The 19,474-nt window shown below is 41.5% G+C and overlaps 1 protein-coding gene across 3 annotated transcripts in view; it reads left to right on the forward strand.

The window, feature by feature from the left end:
• Positions 1 to 19,474, forward strand: part of PRICKLE2 (prickle planar cell polarity protein 2) — a 738,899-nt gene that overhangs the window by 601,220 nt on the left and 118,205 nt on the right. For 2 of the 3 annotated variants that reach the window (XM_085624698.1, XM_085624700.1), the window contains 3 exons: positions 974 to 1,087; positions 10,247 to 10,384; positions 13,270 to 13,473. In XM_085624698.1, the coding sequence (XP_085480824.1) occupies positions 974 to 1,087; positions 10,247 to 10,384; positions 13,270 to 13,473 (456 nt within the window). The remainder of the gene's footprint in view (positions 1 to 973; positions 1,088 to 10,246; positions 10,385 to 13,269; positions 13,474 to 19,474) is intronic. The other variant, XM_085624699.1, reaches the window with a different exon arrangement.

Consider the following 19,474-nt stretch of genomic DNA (forward strand, 5'->3'; position numbering starts at 1 on the left):
CTAGGGACTACCTCTCTGCCAAATTTTGAGTAATTCTGTTCAGCCGTTCGGGCTGTAGCTCGTTCTAAAGGTCCTATGGAAAAATGCATGGGAAAAACGCGTTTTGGGACCCCCCTTTTATCTCAGCCCCCGCTTGACGAATCCCCCCGAGACTTTCAGGGTAGGAGCGGAGCGTAGCGCCCCACCTATTTTGAGAAATTCGCGAGGATTCGTCGACCGGCGCCAAAGTTATTCAAAATAGAATGTTGAGGTTTTCCTATGGAAACGTGGTCCTAACTATAACTACCTACTGGCTATCGCCAGTAGGTAATATATATATATTTATATCAGGCAACATGATGTAAACTTGTGACATGCAGTTGGCACACAAATGTCTGTAGCAGGAGTATTAAACACTCGGTCATCTCACTGGTACTTTAACAGGATGTAATGTACAAATTCACGAATGATTCGCTGGAGGAAGGAGTTTTCTGTGGTATACCATGTCTATTTTAGAAATACATGATGTTTCTGATTACAATCGGCCTGCTGTGCTTTAGCATATATGGGCAAATATTAGCCCAGAATTTACAAAAGCTTAATTTTCAAGGACTATTCTAAAGGATCAGAGGTAAGCATAACGTTTTTTTATCATTAGGTTTAGGGGCCATATGGGGGTAAGTAATCGGGGAGAAACATTTAAATAGCATAATGAGATACCTTATGTCTTTTAAAACAGTTTACCAAATTTTTCAGCTAAGGTATCCTCCACTTAACAGTTCAAACATTTTAGCAACTTTTGATTTGTCAAATATATTTTCTCTGAGGCCATCCTAACTGCCATTGAATCTTGTAGTTTGTATTAGCTTGTAGCAAGTGTTTTGTTGATTCACTTATAATTAATTTCTTATATTTCTTTACATTATTATTTCTAGAATTTTTTCAATAAAATAAAATACGAAAAAGTTATATTTAGTGCATGTTTATCACTCAGGTTCATCAGTATTATAGCTGCCTCCCAGATGATAAGGTGCCTTATGTGAATAGTCCCGGAGAGAAATCTAGAATCAAACAGCTTTTACAGCAACTGCCTCCACATGACAATGAGGTAAGTGCTGAAAGATCATATAAGGATCGTTTACCGAGTACATTTTCTTAAAACACCACCACAAAGACACAGCAATAACAAATGCAGCGAGGGAATTTGTGATTCCCACTGTAGAGGATACACTGAGTTGCATAAAGGTCTCCAGTATGGCCTTTAAAGGAGTCATTTGTATGACACAATACTGAGGTCTGTAATATCAACCTACTAAAATATTGCATGCACTAACACTATATTGACAAGGTAAGTATAAAATTACTATTCTTATGTCTGCATCTACTTACCTAGACTAATCATGTTATGTAATAGACCGCTGTAGTGGATGCAATATTACAGTTTTGTGATATACGCATGCAGTATAGTGGTAGAATATCCTAATAGGCCAGTTACCAAAATGAGCTTCTCTTGACACCTTTTTATGCTTACCGTTAATCAATTCTAAAATATCAGTAATGCTTCACCACCTTATCTAACTCCCAACACAAGTCTAACATCACTGCCACCACCACCACCAAGTACTTGTAAAGAAAGTTGAAATCTTGTCATATTCCTGTTTCCTGCAATATATTTCCATTAAGTGTTTGTTACCCTATGGAATGCTATTATAGGATTACAATCTATAGTCATCCTTGTAAATTTCACATCTTCTGTAATTTTCCCACATCCTATAGATATATACCTGTCCCTGCTCTGCTTACAACCATTTTACCTATTTTTTATAACGCATATTCGCTTAATATGTATCTGTAAAATGTGCTTCTTACTAATTTGCAGCAATGACATTTTAAAGGTTAGCTCATGAGATATGTGCTCCTGTTACAGAATACTGATGAGCATGGACTGTAAAAAGAAGGGATCCATGTGGTGCACCCAACCCACAGGTTGTTTACTGCTATGCATGCATGTGAATCGAAGCAGTTCCCTAAAGTGTGTGTGTTTACAGAACTGCACATTGTTAGTTTAACATGCTAGAAGCTGTATAGAACTCTTACTGCTCGTGCTTTTCTAACATAAATATTACAATTTCTAAGTTGGGTGCTCATTAGCCATAAGAGGGTAGGATTTGGGGAATTAATTTGGTGACATTCAGTTATGGTTTGTGGTGGTGCAGTGCGTTGGTATATGGATGTGTCAATCTTGGTGGTAGGGATAACTGCCAGTCATAATAAACTAGGAAGCAAGATTAATTTAGTTAAAAATTAGTCATAATCATTTCTCACCCACACAAATTGGTAAGAATAATTACCAGTAACATTCTGTTCAACATTATTGTGTTACAGTTTGTGGTGCACATCACTTCTGTTGAAAGCCTGTAGGATTAATAAAGAATCTTAGAACCATTTCTCGTTGTCATGTTTACATTTGGAATGTTTCTTTGTGTACTAACATTTTGAATGTTTCTTCTGTGCTAACATGTTTGTAACTGACCAACAATAATAGTAATCAAGGCATTGAAACACTCCACATTTGCTTTGCACTGTGCACGGACTGCAGATATTTTGATCATTTTGTTATTGATTTGTTTTTCTTCACTACAAAGTGTAATATTGCCTCCTACTATTCATTGGGTGTTTTTGAGACGTGTTTTTGAGACACGTTTGGAGACTGAGTGGGACATAACCTGTTCCAAGAAACTGAATGCTCCTTTTTCGAAGATGAAAATACCTTACATTTCAGTGTAGAACTTCTTATCAGACAGTAGCTAAAAGTAGGGATGTACTTTTAGCTATTGTACAAATACAGCAAAAACACAGCTCCATTCTCAGCCATTATACTGGAACTCCTGCATTTTGGGAATCATGGCCTAAATAAGGGGATCATATTCTGAATCGCACAAATCATGAAATTTGTTTGTGGTATCGTGACCTTGCATCATGGAATTTCAGTTAGTTCTTGGAATATGGGATCATAACAAAGTATTTCCCATACAATGTTGTAAGAGGAAACTAAGAAGTGCATGGATATTAATTCACCAAAATGCTGGGTGTTGCATAAATGACTTCACACGCTCTTTGACCACAGCTGCATCTCCAGTTTAACCACCCCTCTTCTCTATTTGTTACTGAGATGTGAAAGAAAAGACAAAGAGAGGAAACTACAGAAAGAAATACAAAGGATTTTCTAATCCCTGTTCACTTTATGTTCCTGGTTCTGTCTGCATAACCCAGAAGGGAGAGGTAGCAAGGTTCATGCCAGGGATAACATAGGGCAACCAATGGATATCACCCGTTATACTTGACTACTCCTAACTGATGTCCCTTAAGACCTATATCTGCCCATAGGTGCATAAGGAATGTTTATAACTTATACACTTAATATAAGTGCAAATTGATGCAAGTGATAATTGTCAAATGACCAACGGAGAGATGTTTGAACTCTCAAACCTGAAGAGTTAAAACATTTAGTAGAGACACAATGTAATTTGTTAAGATGTCCCATTATAAATTGGTGTTTGCACTGCGTTTGAGTCTCCTAAAGCAAAATTCTGTAACGCTTTTCATAGTATATATGATACATGTACAGGTTACAGGAAGATATTGCTCTCCTGTTTATGCAGAGGTTTCAGGCGAATGGTAAATCTACAGATATCCCAGAGAGCCAATGCCAGCCAGTAAAAGAATATGTGCATAAGTGAATCTGAAATGGATAGGAAGTCAGGAGATGCGACGTCCGCCTGGTCACAATCACCTTACAACTGGCCAAAGTAAAATTGCAAGATTGTTAGAGCCAGTTAATTTGCTATAAAGATAATTTAGTAGTATCTCAAATACAACTTTAAAATAATGTGCTGTTATTTGGTGCTGTACCAACAGCAGTCTTTAAAGGATAAATGTCTGGGTTATTTTCCAGATGAACAGCAACACATAATGTGAGATCCTGCAAGACCTATTCTAACCTACCCTTTCACAAATTAGATTCATGGCAAAATTCTCTGATATGGTAGATACAATGATTTTATGCAATTAAGATGTGCAATATATTTGGAAACACCTTATTACAAAATTAATGACTGTCAACTGTAGTCGCTGATGGTAAATTCCAATTACATTTTTTTGTGCTTGGGCTGTTCTTTCAAAAGTAATAGTGTAAATTATAATATTGAATTAGGGATTTACATATAATCTTTATTCAGAATTTTACTTTTCCTAATCCTAGCCCTCATATTTGGAGGGTATGTACACAGCCAAATCTTATAGTTTCCCTGGCTCCAGGTGACTACTAAAAGGCCCCAATCACCAAGCCCCATTTGCATATCGCCAGGCAGTATCTCAAAAGGTTGAAGAACCCATATCTAGGAACTGAGTGGGTGGACATCTTGCGACCTTCAAGAGAAAGAGTAGGACTCAAGAGTAATTATAGCTACCTATAAATAATCCAGTGTTACTGTCTCCTAATGCAACTTGTTCCTGATAGTGTTTATAATAAGAGGACATACCAAAGTAGTACCTTAACTTTAGTCAACACTTTTTATTACATTTAACAAAATCAATAAAATACTGTATACCCAGTTGTTTTAAATGAAACTAGGTTTTTGTCAACTGACATAAAACTTAAAACATAAATCCATCAGAAAAGCATTGTCCACCTGAAGCCAGTAATGGTAGATGTTGCATTGGTGATTACCAATGCAGCAACGTTAAACTGTCTTCAAATGGCGCAACTTGGACTTTGCCACACAAGGCAGCTATTGGAGTGGCATGACCCTGCTCCCACAGGAGGCTGGCAGGGGAGGAATGGGTGGTGTTCATGAAGCACAATTGATTTTTGGGGATAATAGTTATGAATGTTTTCTGGTAATTAGTGACAGGACAAAATATATTGAGCAGCCAGTCGCATGCTTCATAAACTAGAGGAAATAGTGCAGATGACTCTGTAGACTCCAGCGAGCATCCAAACAGTGATGCACACTCTTCCCAGTGAAAGAAGACCTGACCATAAAGAGCAAGAAGCAATATTTTAATCAGTATGGAAAGCAGGTGCGACATTGTAAATAAACTTCCCCCTATTTGAATCACCACCTTTTATGGGAAAAGGCTTGTGATGCAGCACTGCTGCCCCTACTCCAATTCTCCTGGCCTAGTGAGTAGCACCAAGCCCCCTTTTGTATTGAAAGTATTGTACTGAGAATAATTAAAACTACATATGTCAGAGTGCTTGCTGGGGCAGAGCTCTCACATGTGCATAATAAAGGATCTGTGGATTGTTCTGCCCAAATCTGCTGTGCCTCAATTTAATGGATGATGGGAGCCATCTGAATGTAGACCTAATTCCATGGACAGTGTTGAACCAAAATTGACTGATGGAACGTCACATCAGCACCTTGTCCCTGAAAACATTTTGAATTCTTTTCTTTGACAATTGCTAATACACGTAAAGATTTCCAGCAATAACTGACTAAAAATGGTTACAAATAAGATGGGGATTTCACACATACTGGGTGGCACAAAGCTCTCACTTTAAACAAAAAAACAAAAAAAAAACATGTTTGTACTGAAAACGGTTGCATAGGCCTGAATGTTTGAAGAGCCCAGCAGCCGGCCCTAGAAAATTATCTATACTGATTTGCTGATAGAACATGCTGACAGAATCTGCAATGCCTTCATCTAATGAGTGGTCTGAGTAGCCCTATGGATGTCCATATTTCTGAACCAAATTGGACTGTAGGAACCTCACATCATCTTCTTCTCCCTGAAACGGTTTTCAATGTTTGTCTCTGATAATTGTTAAAAAAACATTAAATAAGCAAAAGAGAATGTTCATCACTCACTGAGAGTATTGGGACTGGAAAATGTGTTAAAAATTCAGTAAGAATGTCATGAAACCACCCTTCAGTTTTACCAGTATTGGACTGAGAAAAATAAAGACTACATAGATAAGAATAGATGGTGAGGCTGGCCTTATAAAGGACCTGTGCTGATCTGCTCAGGGATTGTGTTGCCGAACTTCAATGTCCTATCTTGATTGCAACTTGAAAGAGTACTTTCATGGAGAGAAGATTTATGAGAATTTCCTAATGTAGTTCAATGAATGGACGGATAGGGAACATAATACAAAAAGGGAATTACATACAAGCTGGAATAAAAGACCAACACACAACACTCTGATGCTTAAACCCTTCACAACTAAGCACTCGGGGTATCCCTACAGGATTGGTAATAAGCATTGATTGCTGTGGCATGTGAGTGGTGACGGATAGGACACACAAAGCTCTAATACTATGGAATTCCAAACCAAAACTGTTGTCACAAAATTGTGGCTGAAGATCTCAAAATGAGCATCACCCTGGAAAAAAATCTACCTGTAATCCTGAATTGCCTTCCTTGTCAAAAGGACAGATGAGATACCTGTAAGTGCCCCAGTGCACTTCTCAGGCAGATGCCTCTGCAGGTGGTACCAAAATTGCTCCAATCCACTCTTCTAGAGCTGGGGTGTCCAGGCTACGGCAAGAAGGCAAGATCCGTGTCAGATGTTCAGAATTATCACATAAGGTGTTTTTCTGAATGTAAATGGAAGTCATTTAAATATTCATTAGTCATCCTCAAAATGCGGAAAGGAGCAGCTCCTGCTTGACCTACGTTTGACATGCTTGCCTGGGACCTTCTGTCGACCCCTGGCTTTCAGGGGAATAGTAGATGAAGAGTGTGGAATGGCCTTTAAACATGGAAATGACAGAGGTGCCAATTGAGAAAGCGTTCTTTGTGAGTACCTGTGTCTTTCATGTGATGGAGCTGCAACATACGCCTGAATTTCTGGGAGGAAGACTCTGTGAAAACAACTCAGCCATTTGGGCCAGAAAGCAGAGTAACCATGCCCCCTAAGCAAATTGGTGGAGGGTTAGGGGTAACTCTTCCAGGACTGTAGGAAGTTACTAACCAACAACCTAATGTCTTGATATTGAGGTAAGCATTGGGACCTGATGCGGTTAAAAGCCGTATTTTTCCCTTTATAAGTAGTAGACTTCTGAATAGCACAGAAGACTGCTGCAGGCTGTTCCCAGTTCCACAACCAGGTGCTCTGCTGTTAATGCCAAACTCTGAACATTTAAGGAATAAAGAGTAGACACCCATCTGCAAAGGCTGGCATCTGTTACCATTATACTTGGACACCATGGAACAGGGCCATATTACACAAAGTCTCAATGGGGTTGAACAGGCAACTGTGCTCTCACTTTCTGCACCTCCGGGGCACTTTTGCATTATAGAAGGGCTCTTTGGTAATACAGACCACGCCGCTGCTATCTCAAGGGTATTCCTTCATTTTCATGGGAAAATGAAAAAACACTACATCTCTGCTTGTGCCATATTAAGGACTTGGGTGGCTTGGCAAAGGAGCTGTAAAGTGCCACACTGAAAGTGTACACCACCGAGGTGGCTCACAGTCAGTGCCACCCTACCCCCAGACGACCACTGAAAAGGGAGAAAGTGGGTCTTATGGATCCTTGAAGGCAACCATGTAGGCAACTGTGGTTGCTTGCTGTACATGCCTGCATTTCAAAGAGAGCTCTATACCCTTCTTTGAAATGCAGGCCGATTGCCACCAGCGCAGTCAAAGACAGACTGGTGGCTGCAAACTGCCAGTCCGCCTTTCACTGATGCGCTGCCCCTAGGGCAGGCACATGTTTGCAGCTGCACTGGGGATAGTGTATTCTTTGTGGAAGGACCCATTCTGCAACAATGTACAGGCGCACTGTTGCACAGACCTGGGCAGTGCACCCTGTCAGTAACAAGGACCCAGATCTACAATTTCAAACAACCAATCCCAAATCAGTGAAGCTGGAGGACCAGGGACATCTGGCTCAGCAACTGAAATAATGGCATCCTGTAAAGATACACACAGACTCTAAGTCTGAGAATGTTGTCATTTTGCTGTGACAAACTACATTCTTCGCTAAAACTATAACAATATAGATTGTGTCATGCATGATGCATAATTTGCAGTCTGCAGTGGAGTATTCTTTGTGGAGAAAGATTAACTAAAAATGCCATCTACTGTGGGATCAGCAGAAAATTGTTCATCCACCTCTAAATGTGTATGAATGGATAGATTGGTAATGTTAGTGTCTACCTCTTCCACTGGGGAAATTAGATACAGTACCTTCAAAGGAGTAACACTTTTCTAAAAATCTGTAGAAATATGTCTGTTGAGTGTCTTATCAGCTCTCTAATTTCATGATGCAAGGAGGTTGTATAGGTATCTTAGGTCTGCACTTGCGGAAAAGTTCAGCCTTCTCTAGGGAGTCTTATAATTCTCTCCTTGGTGGGGCAATACCTCCACCAGTTGCGATCTACGGGTGTGTGTCCATCCTTCTCTAGCTCATTACCTGTGTCTAGGGTATGCATTTAATGAGCGCAATACATGTCCCTTTGAGAAAGAGAAGCTGCCATTGACTTCTTTAGAATGTTTTGCAACTGCACTTTGGAAATATGTACATCATCATCTCTTGAGTTGACTCTTTGACCCTGTCCTACACTGTTTCCCACAAATGGACTCTACCAATATGTTAGACCAGAAGTCTCAGCTAGAATTAGACACTGCCTTTAAAGTTTTATGCAACATTTGTATCTGAGCCTTTTATGCATGGCCATATCCATTGTAGTACTGCTGTAGAATTTCAGGATATGTTTACGGTATTCATGTATCTGAACTCTCTAAGTGGGGACCAATGCAAGGATACTGAATAGTTCACTTCATTTGAGGTGTGGCCACCCACCAGCCGCCATTAAACATGTTAAGAAATCCTGCAGGGGCTCAGATGCTGACAGTAATGACATGTAGCCCATTGAAATTCTCTCTTGTGGTCATAAAATGGCAGGTATGTGCCTCATCATGGGTCCAGTAAGTTCCTGTTGAGTCTTATCGCAGACCCAGAGATACCAGGGAGAATGGGAAGATCAAGCTGTGGTGAATCTGTGAAGTACAACCTGCTGTGTATGGAATCTTGCAATCCTACCCTATAGAAATGCCATATTTGCATGTGACGGCTGCTGCACTCTCACAGCAGCTTGGGACCACGCTGTGGCTTAGTTTAATTTAATGCCCTCAGCTTTCATTGATCCTTTGAGCTTCTGGCTTGCTTTCAAGTGATTTGCTCCTTGCAAGTGTGTGAAAAATCATCACCTAGTCCAACCTAAGGAAAAGAAATAAGAGATTGTCTACCCCATAAAAAAAATGATTGTCATTCTTAAGAGCCTAGAGAGTCCACTGGGTGACGTGTTCTCCCATATAGAGTGCCATGGTGGTTGCGGTGTGTGGAGACTATGTATAGACAGCTGGAGGATAGAAGTAAGATAAATATGCCTGAACACCAGTCTTCATTATGTTTCTCCATGATCAACCTTCCCACAATAATCTGTTCTTGTTAAAAAAGAATATATGATATAGTGTTTCTCTTCCTTTACCTCTAGTCTCAAACCTTCAATACCAAATACAAATGAAGCGGCTGCCATAAGCGTAATCAGTTCACTTGAAGCCAGATTCCTCTAGTACTGCCTTGATGAGCACTATTGATTTAAGTCTCTGAAATAGGTGCATTACTCATTTTTAGGTCTGGCTTGACAGTACATTTGTCCGTAAGGTAAATTGTTACCAATCCTTTGAAAGATGTATAGAGTGGATTGAGCCTCAGTCCAGAAGACTCTTAGTCTTCACCTCATGCTAATGGGGATTTACTGCATCATTCAACTTGCCAGGAAGTGCTTCCTTTGGAATGCATGAGGGACTATTTTACATTTGAAAAATACACTCACTCATCGCACCAATTATCAGAGCCGATGCTTTACCTGCTATATGCATTTCGCACAGAAAAAAACATTTTTACTATATTTTGTCAGCATTGCCAAAAACAGCATATGGGTATGTAACACATGTAAAAAGATATTTCTGAATATCTGTCTTTAAATATGTTGGCTCATTAAAGTCAGTTTTATTGGCTTTGCTAATTTGTGCAGTTAGTATGTAGATTCTCTATTCACCCCAGTCGTTTCTCCTCTGCAGCATCGTTTTATACATTCAACTGCGAACCTTTTGGGTGAAGTATGTACATGAAGCCACTATTGTATTGAAATTATGTTTTTGAGTATGCAATTTTCAATTTTTTAAGAGAAATTGATATTTTAATATTTTAATGCAGACTAATTACTGAGAACGTTTGATCTGTTTTAGGTGCGATACTGTAATTCTCTTGATGACGAAGAGAAAAGAGAACTGAAACTCTTCAGTAATCAAAGAAAAAGGGAAAATTTGGGACGTGGCAACGTGAGACCTTTCCCTGTAACGATGACTGGGGCGATATGTGAACAGGTGAGCCGGACTGCCCGACATAACCTTGGAACATTTTGATGGATGAGCCAGTTCTTTTAGAAACACGAGTTCAAGCTCAAAATAGTGCATTTAATCAGTGACCTCAGGAGAGTGCTGTGACCTCATTCCTGTTCTATGTTTGAAAGGCATGGTGTCTTTGCAAACTTAAGTCCAAATACCCTTTGTGTTTTTTTGTTTTTTGTAGAACTCTTTCTACTGAAACAAACACCAAGGTCTGCCAGTTTAAAACCAGCGGTGGATACTCCGCAATGGCGGAGGAGCGTTGCCCCACTGGCTCAGAGCCAGCATCTTAAAAATGAAATATTGTTTTATTATTGTTTTATTTTTCATCTGCTGGCTCAGCCAGCGTGTGCAGGGAGGGGCGGGCTAAGCCATGGGAGGGAGGAGGAGGAGTGGTAGGTGCTCTTTTAAGTGTGCATGTCAGTTTTTGCCAGCCGTCTTAGGCCGGCCAAACTGATATGCGAACTTAGGTTTCTCCAACCCAGCTGTATTGTACAGCCGTGTTGGGGAAACGGCACAGACTCGCTGTGCCTGACCGAGTGTTAACCCAGCCGGCTCAGGCTGATCCCCACGCTACTCTCATGCTTGAGAGCAGTGCTGGGATTGGATGGGGAGCCCTTGATGCTGTCCCAGGGACTGCTGGGACCAGGAACTGGAAGCAGAGGCGCGCGAGGCAGCTGGCAGCACCAGGTAAGTCATCCGACGCACGCTCCCCCCACCCGCTCCCCCAACTCCCCTCACCCCCTCGACCCCCCTCACCCCCTCGACCCACCTCACCCCCTCGACCCACCTCACCACTCTTCATCTGTGTCGGCCGCCACTGTTTAAAACCGTATGTAGTCCCATAGTCTTTTGCGACTACATGTCCTCCTCTTACTCATATTAAGCTCTTGGATTCATTTTCATCTTTATCAAATGTCCTATTAGGCCTACTACTGTGCTAGCATAATTAATCTGACATTCGGGGAGTCTGTGTCATAGAGGAAACAACACATTACCTCAAACAGTGTACACCAGCAGTGAAAGAAGGCTCTAGAGAATGGAAAGTTCCCTCCACCAACCACAGTACAGAATCCATTTCTCTTTCATCTTGTGAGGCTTCGGGGAATGTGACGTTACGTCCTCCTTCTTCAAAACTCCTTCATTATTAATTTTAGCCTATTAAAATGGCTCATAGCTACCTCTTGCAGCAGTTTCAGGGATCAAACCTCTGGTATCTTCTTCATAGTGCCCCCTCATGTTTTCCATCTAACCTGGTCCTGCACACCTAAGGTGCTTGGTCTCCGCACTACATAGAGTGTTTGCAAACTTACGATTCAAAGTATAATGGGCCATACAAGGGCATCCGGCTTCTGATCATATTATTCCAATAGGTTATCACACTCTCCCACATATGTGTTTGGCTGAATAGTTTCTCAATCTGTCCACAAAAGGACTGCAGGCCACTTCTGCAACTTGCTCACTGTAGTGCCTTTCAGTTTTGTGCCCAGTGCCACAGAGGGATGGCGGAGCTCTACCACCTCCTGTGTGCCTCTCCTGAGCGCCTAAACAGTCATGTCATCCTACATACTGCAGGGTCACAGGTGTCTACAGAGTACTCAGGAGATGGGCGATCCAAAGTTACTTCTCTCCACCTCTCGTACCCTCCCACAGTACACCATTGTTTCAAGCCAACCTTGGCACTCGTCTGCCACTCCTTTGCCATCCCACTGACTCCTTTGTAAGTGCCCACCACTCAAGCAGAGCCGCGGCTGCAGGGAAGGTGCTGCTGAGGTCTTGGAAGCTGTTCAGAGACTTTGGAGGGGAACACGAGTCAACTCTTCTAGTTACTCCAATCCTTGTTTGATTAATAACCGTGAGGCCATCACATGTGAAATGTCCTGAGACTCTAGAAGTCGAGCCTCATCCAGTTTGCCACAGAAACACAGCTACCTGTAAAGCTGGCTAATTAATAACTTTGACACCCTCTTGGCCTTACTGTAATTTAGCCTGTCTGAATGTTGTGTTAGAGGAATCAGAGTTCACTTGAACACTCAAAGTATGCTCTGTCAGGTCAATCAGCATCCTATGGTGAGCACCTCCAGACTGGTCCTTGCCTTTTTAAATACCAGAAAAAAGGAAGATTAAGTGTTCCACAGTGGTGACAAATCACTGGAATGGTTTTCAGTGAAAATCTCCTGTGGTTTCAGGGCAATATTGTGACCAGGTTTGTTTGTGCTATGCTTCCCATTATCAGGATGCTGGGGAAGCTTTGAAGTGTATTTCCTCCCATGCTTGACTTTTTAAGCCTCATACACTGAAAGCTTGTTGTATGGCTACCCCCCCCCCTTCTTTTTACTATTTAAAACACAAAACTCTAGCCAAGTTTTCTTGTTCTCTATAAAACCCCAAATGCTGTTCTGGTTGAACAAAGGTGAGGAACTCTATCTGGCCTTGCCCCTCACCCCTAAAAAATGCTTCTGCAAATAAACATATCGGTCTTAGGGCCAGGATATATATTGACGTGCAAGATAGGTTTCAGGAGGGCTGGCCCATTTGCTGACATCAAAAAATGGGACATGAGAGGGACCTGGCAATTCACATTCTGGCTACCATCAAAATATCTTCTCTGATGTGCCTATAAAGTCATGTAGGCATAGAGATGCTCTTTAACTGTGCTGCAACAATGCAGTTTAGTTCATAATAATACCAGTGTCATTGCTTCCGTTAAATGCTAAGAAAACCCTTGATTTATTTCCCAATATGTGCTGCTTTTATTATTAAACATCTATTGTTTGTGTCCTGTGAAACCATGATTTAAACTAATACCCAGGAAAAATTTACTTATGTGTAATTAAAACCTTTCTTCTTGCTCTGCTTTACAGTGTGGTGGTCAAATAAATGGAGGCGACATTGCAGTATTTGCTTCAAGGGCAGGACATGGCCTTTGCTGGCACCCACAATGCTTTGTGTGTACTATCTGCAATGCATTGCTCGTTGACCTAATTTACTTTTACCAAGATGGAAAGATTTACTGCGGCAGACACCATGCAGAATGCCTGAAACCCAGGTGTGCGGCCTGTGATGAGGTAAGCACATACGCTGCATAATGATAATGTACTTTCTGATACGCCTTGTGTGCACATTTTAGGCTGTTAAAAAACGGTTTTGATTTCCCTTAGCAAACTATCTAATTTAATCACATTTCATTTCTCTGTGGCAATGGGGCAAAGTGACGGTCAGCCCACTTCATCTGTTGACTGTTTTGCACAGCGAGGGACAGCATTTTGACTGATCGCATGTGCACAGCTGTCTGAGAAAGAATGTACTTCAGTGTGAGGAATGATGTATCTCGGCTGTTGGGCAACCCATTGACATATATTTTTCATATTTTTGTCATCTTTCGCTTATTGCATAGGTTTGCAAAAAATACAATTACATACTTGCCAAGGCCAGTCCTTTTGGCGCTGCTAACGTTTGCTTTTAAAGTGATTTCACACATTAAAAAAACTCTGCAATTTTTTTTATATATATTGAAAAAATTTCAAATAAACAACAGTCTAACACAGTAAAACTACCAATTCCTCTTTTCTTTCCACAATTAAATCACCAACCCATAAGCAGGTGTTAGACCCAGCTTCCTGGACACCAGGGCACTCAGGGGTTACTGTGCTCCATTCGCATCAACTGGAGTGTTCTCCGCTGGTGTCCTGAGGCCTCAGCACTAGTGGACCTCAAACTGTATAACCAAGTACTCCTCTCCAGCACTCAACTCTCTCAGGGTAGTGAGACAGAGCAGTCCAATGCTTTCTCAAGGAAGTGAGGTGGGGTTAGACATTCAGAATACAGTGCACACTGTGCTACCAGCTGATAAACCAATGTCCAGTCAGGGCTTTACTTTTTTTTAAAGAAAAGTACTTTAATACAGGCAAGAGAAATATACTACACATTAAACTATGATAAACAGTGAAACCCAGATGTTTCTACAACCCTCTGGGCCAGAGTTCCGACCCCAAACAGTATTAGAGTGCCTAGACGATAAGCACTATAAAAACACAGTTAACATGTAGAGATACAATTAGCATTGCATATTACAGAGCATGTTGCACAGGGCTGCTCTCATTCACTAGGGCTATGATATCAATCCTTGTATTGAAGTAGGTTCAGCCTTTGATGTGAAGTCAAATGTTCTTCATCAGCCCTATAACCCGCCACCCAAAGAAACAGACGTGCCCTCCCGTCCTGAGTGAGGACACTGCTCTAGTGACTTTGATATCTGCTCACCGGTGCCTGATGTCTTGGTACAGTTTACAGGATTCCAACTAGTCCAGTAACCATTGGCTAGCTGTAGAAGGGTAGTGGCTGGTCAGAGTGCCAGCACACCCTGATACCCCCAGTTGTCACAAAGAGAAAGGTGGGGGCCTGTGCCAAGTGACACTTTTAACCAGGTACTGATTGTAACTGAAAGTACCACAAAGGCTCCCACAGCCCAAGGGAGGGGTCTGGGTGAAGTGATCTCACTTTCAAGGACTGGGATCAAGCTTCCCCGTTTCCCTCTGCCTCTGTTGATGTGCTGCAGACTTCCTTATCTTGAGCAACTGTCTGAAAATTCCTTGCACAAGCCTTACAGGAACAGCAGGTTTTCTTACCGATACTGCTGACCGATGCCCTTGTTGCTTGTCACACTGGCTAACTCCTGTGCAGTATAGTCCATCAGTCACAGAGAAAACTTCCTCAAGTTAAACAATTTATCAAAGGGTTTTCAGAGACATGGTGAGCGACCTTCTTATTTTGCCTTCACACCACGGGTCGTGATTGGCCTCTTTGAGGGACCGGTGTGGGTTGCCTTGATAGAATCTGAGACCAGTCTTGACCAACAAATGATCCCTATGGCCAGACTTTTATCACCTCTGAATGGTAGGCTGATCCAGTTAGCTGCTCTGCTACTTTGAATCCTGGGTGCCCCTCCAATCATGAGGCACATTTACGGCATTCACTGCATGTTCAAAGCATGCAACGGATGGCTTACTGTCTTCCATCATACCAGCTCAGGCTGTTCCTCAGAGAGGAGTTTTAATTAACTCCAGACCAGGGGAGACAGATAATCACCCGACAGAAAGGGTCCCTCCTAGCAGAGTTAGTGCACCTAATTACAGATAAGAGAGTGTGTGTACCCCGAGGCCTTTAGGCTTCTCCAAGGAATGGGTATGAGCATGGGGGGGCTGGAATGTCCTCAGAACAGCTCACATTACACACAATGACTTAACTCACCGTCCTTCCCCGGTAAGACTATGGGCTCTCAAACACATGTCAGGTACACAAAGGCAACAGGTTCACAGGCATGGCAGACTGCACATATTTGATCAGAAAAGTGGCTAGTCATCCACCCGTGTTAGAATACAGGGATGCAGGGATCCCTGACTATAGATTTATTGCTGCTACCACTGTCAGTCTATCACAGCCTGTGTAGAGAGGGCGGTAGCCACTCTCTGTGAAATAGGGGTGCATCAGGCATGCCTCCCCTCGACCTCAGAACCAAGCTCTAGGATCTCAATCCATGTAAACAGGTAGACCCTCAGTGGACATGCATGAGTGTCATGTTCACTGAGGTAGGGATCTAGAAACCATACAGACATTTTTAAGTGACTTGCTTGGAGATCAGCATAAGGCAGGGGAACCATGCTTTCCAGAGACACACAGAAGACTTCCCTCCTAACAGCAGGGTTTGGTAAAGAACTAGATGTTATATTGAACTATTTGGAGGAACGGTGCCTGGAAGTATGAAAATCAAATGTATTTAGGGGAAACAGTAAATATAAACAAAAAAGTTTGTAGTAGTTATATAGTTTCCCACTGTCTGTATCAAGTCAGTTTGGACTAACAGGGTTTTGGTGTAATTGAACTGTTTTAGTGGTTCTTAGTGCAGGGAACATGGGTTGTATTGCTTTTATTTTTAAACAAGAACATCTTCCATGGCTTCTGTTAGTGATTGCTGTTTGTGAAGAATGATTCTCTTACACCTGACATTGAAAGTAGCTCTTGAGATGAACTGTAAAACGATTTTTAAGAGATTAAAATACTTTATATTGCCAACCTTGTGGCACAACCTATGACTCCTTCCACTGCATCTCTTTTCCTCATGTGACATTGTAAAGTGTGTCCCTTGTATCCCTTCACTTTGGCGTATTCAGTGATGTGTTGATCTAGAATATCTGTTAAGATTGAGCTGATTCTTGCAGTATTCCTTTTACTATTTACAGCAGTCCATCTCCCCTCCCCAGTACTCCTGGCTCTGTCTCTCCCAATCTCCAGAGCCAATCCCATGCTCGAAAATATACTTAATATATTAAGTAATGTTGCAGAAGGCCTCAGTAGCAGCTGGTAAGATTTTAAAGTGGTGGGGCAGCTCACTGGATTTGCTGGAAATGAGCGAGTAAAGTGAGCAAACCAAGATTATTTCAACATCTATGAAAACAAGTTTTATTGGGGTACCAACAAGGCCCTGACATGCTTTAAGAAATATTTTCAGCAATTCATCAACTGCCTAGTGTAACCACACCTCAATAAAATTTAACATGTACCAAAGTTCTGTATTCCACTCTTGCAGTTTAAACTATATATTTAGTTGCAAGAGAGATCGTGTAGTGCAGCAGTGTTTTTAATTCTGTAACTAAGCTAAAAGGACATGGTTATACTCAAACACTCCATTAATGGAGCTTTGATATTGGTAAATTGTATTACAGATATCAGACTAAATGGAAATAACATATTCGCTTAAAGACAGAGCCCAGCAACCATAGCATTTAGCCAGTTCCTTATTATCAGTAGACAAACCTGCATTGAATGCTAATCCAGAAAACGAAATTCTTGTGTTTAGCTGGAAATGATTGGTCACTATTTGATTGCATTTTATTCTAACTTTTCCTAACCACTTCAACCATTCTCTGGGCAATATATAAGCCTACATAGGAAACATGATATAGTGCAACCTGAAACCATGAAATATGGGTATCACTTTGGATAACAATATATGGATTTTTTTTTTTACTAAAACCAGTTCTTAAATGTCCCAAATTGACATTAAATCTCAATCCACAATTATAGACAGTTGACAGCAGTGACCTTCAGAAACCCAAGGAAAAATTACTTATTTCAAGAAAAGACGTATTGGCTACATTGCAAATAAATCAAATCAATAAATCCCTTCAACTACTGTGCATATGTGCACTGTGTGCATAGAACTTTATTTCCGCAACATGAACTGATATAAGTTATCAATCATTCAGGATTCTTATAGAGCGCGGTTAATCACCTGTTAGGGTCTCAAGGCACTGTTGCGGGTGGGTTCTGCAGTTTAGTCGAAGAGCCAATTTAGTCGAAGAGCCAGGTCTTGAGGTCCTTCCTGCATTGAGGCAGTGAGGGTGATTGCCTGTTATGTAGAGGAAGAGAGTTCCAGGTCTTTGCAGTGTGGTAGGACAAAGAGCTTTCTCCAGCTGTGGTCTTGTGGATTCATGGGATAGTGTGCAGTGCCAGGTTGGCGGAGCTGAGGTGTCTGGTGGCAGGGTAGAAGGAGAGGCAGTTGTTGAGGTGTGCAGGTCCGATGTTATGCTCCACAGACCTTCTGCACTGGCAGTTATGTGTGCATAATTTTGATAACTCTACTGTTAATGAGGTGTTCAAAAGAAATAAATTGAATCATGGTTCTAATAATAATAATAATTGTACTGAAGGAGGATTGTGTTCATTGGTGTACACCAGCATAACCTTTAGTATTAGAAATTCATGCAGGTGTGTGCAGGTATACACTCCATTCCTTAGAGTATTTCTGCTTGCAGCAGCATGTACTTCAAATATCAAATGGTATGAAGACTACCTGCAATCCTACCTTCAGTTGTAGTGTCCAATTAAATGTCATTAGTCTCTTCATTATTACTACCTGACCAAGAAAGGTAATGCTGCTCAGCATGGAATGGCATGAGCTGACAGTCCTTTCACTCTCTCACTTTGAGAGTAATAGGGAGGAGGTGATAAATACATCCCATTCTATAAGTATATTGTGTGTGATACCAGGATCTACCTAGAAAACAGATTTGTTCTATCTGCACCTTCCTGAGTCCTGAACAGGGTTTCCACTGGTGCGAATTTGGCATCGACTCCCTGCCATGGTGCTTTCTCATCTTTTTTTTTCCAGTTCTCATTTAGGGTTCATTTTGTTTCCCTCCGCCCAGCACACGTTTACAACCTTGATGTTGATAAATGCCTCCTCGCACATGCCCCTGAAACACTATTCTCTCAGCACATGGGCCTTGCAGGGAGTAGGCAACTTGCATCATAAAGCAGAGCAACACCTACAGTATCCGTGACAATTTGGACCCAACTCATCTAAATACATTTATTCCATGAGACGTCTCCTGAATTGTTCTCCAAATCGAATGCTGCATTACCAACTGTAAGGATTAGCCACAGTGTTTCATGTTTCACTAATTGGGTTGTCAGCATTTAAAAAAAGGTGTTACGTTAGCACTATATTTATTTTATTTTATTTTAGTTATAAAGTTTTATAAAGCGCGAACATGATACCGAGGGATATCAGCGCTTTACAGTTGTGGGGAAGGGAAGGTAACAGTTGCAGTACATGTGTCAAATGGGAATCCAGACAAAATCACATATCAAAATAGAACTCACAGGGCAAGAACAGTTGCATGTACACGGGATCAGCAGAATAATAAGAATATAACTGGTACATATCAAGATAGAATAGCAACCAGCACAAGGGCTTAAAGGTTTAGGTAGCGTGGGTACTAGGGTATCCCCGGGTGGGGTGGCTCTCCAACCTTCTATCTTCCATGGGGTTTTTTCTGGGTCCACTGGGAAGGGTCCTTAATCTTTAAAAATCCAACAGCGACCGAGAACGTGATCGTGTTCTCACACTGCACCCGATCTCCGTGGGGTTTCTAGTTACTCAACTTGGGTAGTTCCTTGGGGGCCCGGTACTTCTACATCCTCTAGACCTTATCTTGATCCGAGTCATGGTTCTTATACCACATTCTTAGTATATGGTTTGGTACCCTCACCCCCACCCTAGGGTCC

Source organism: Triturus cristatus, chromosome 9 (assembly GCF_964204655.1).
Source record: "Triturus cristatus chromosome 9, aTriCri1.1, whole genome shotgun sequence".
Taxonomy (NCBI): domain Eukaryota; kingdom Metazoa; phylum Chordata; class Amphibia; order Caudata; family Salamandridae; genus Triturus; species Triturus cristatus.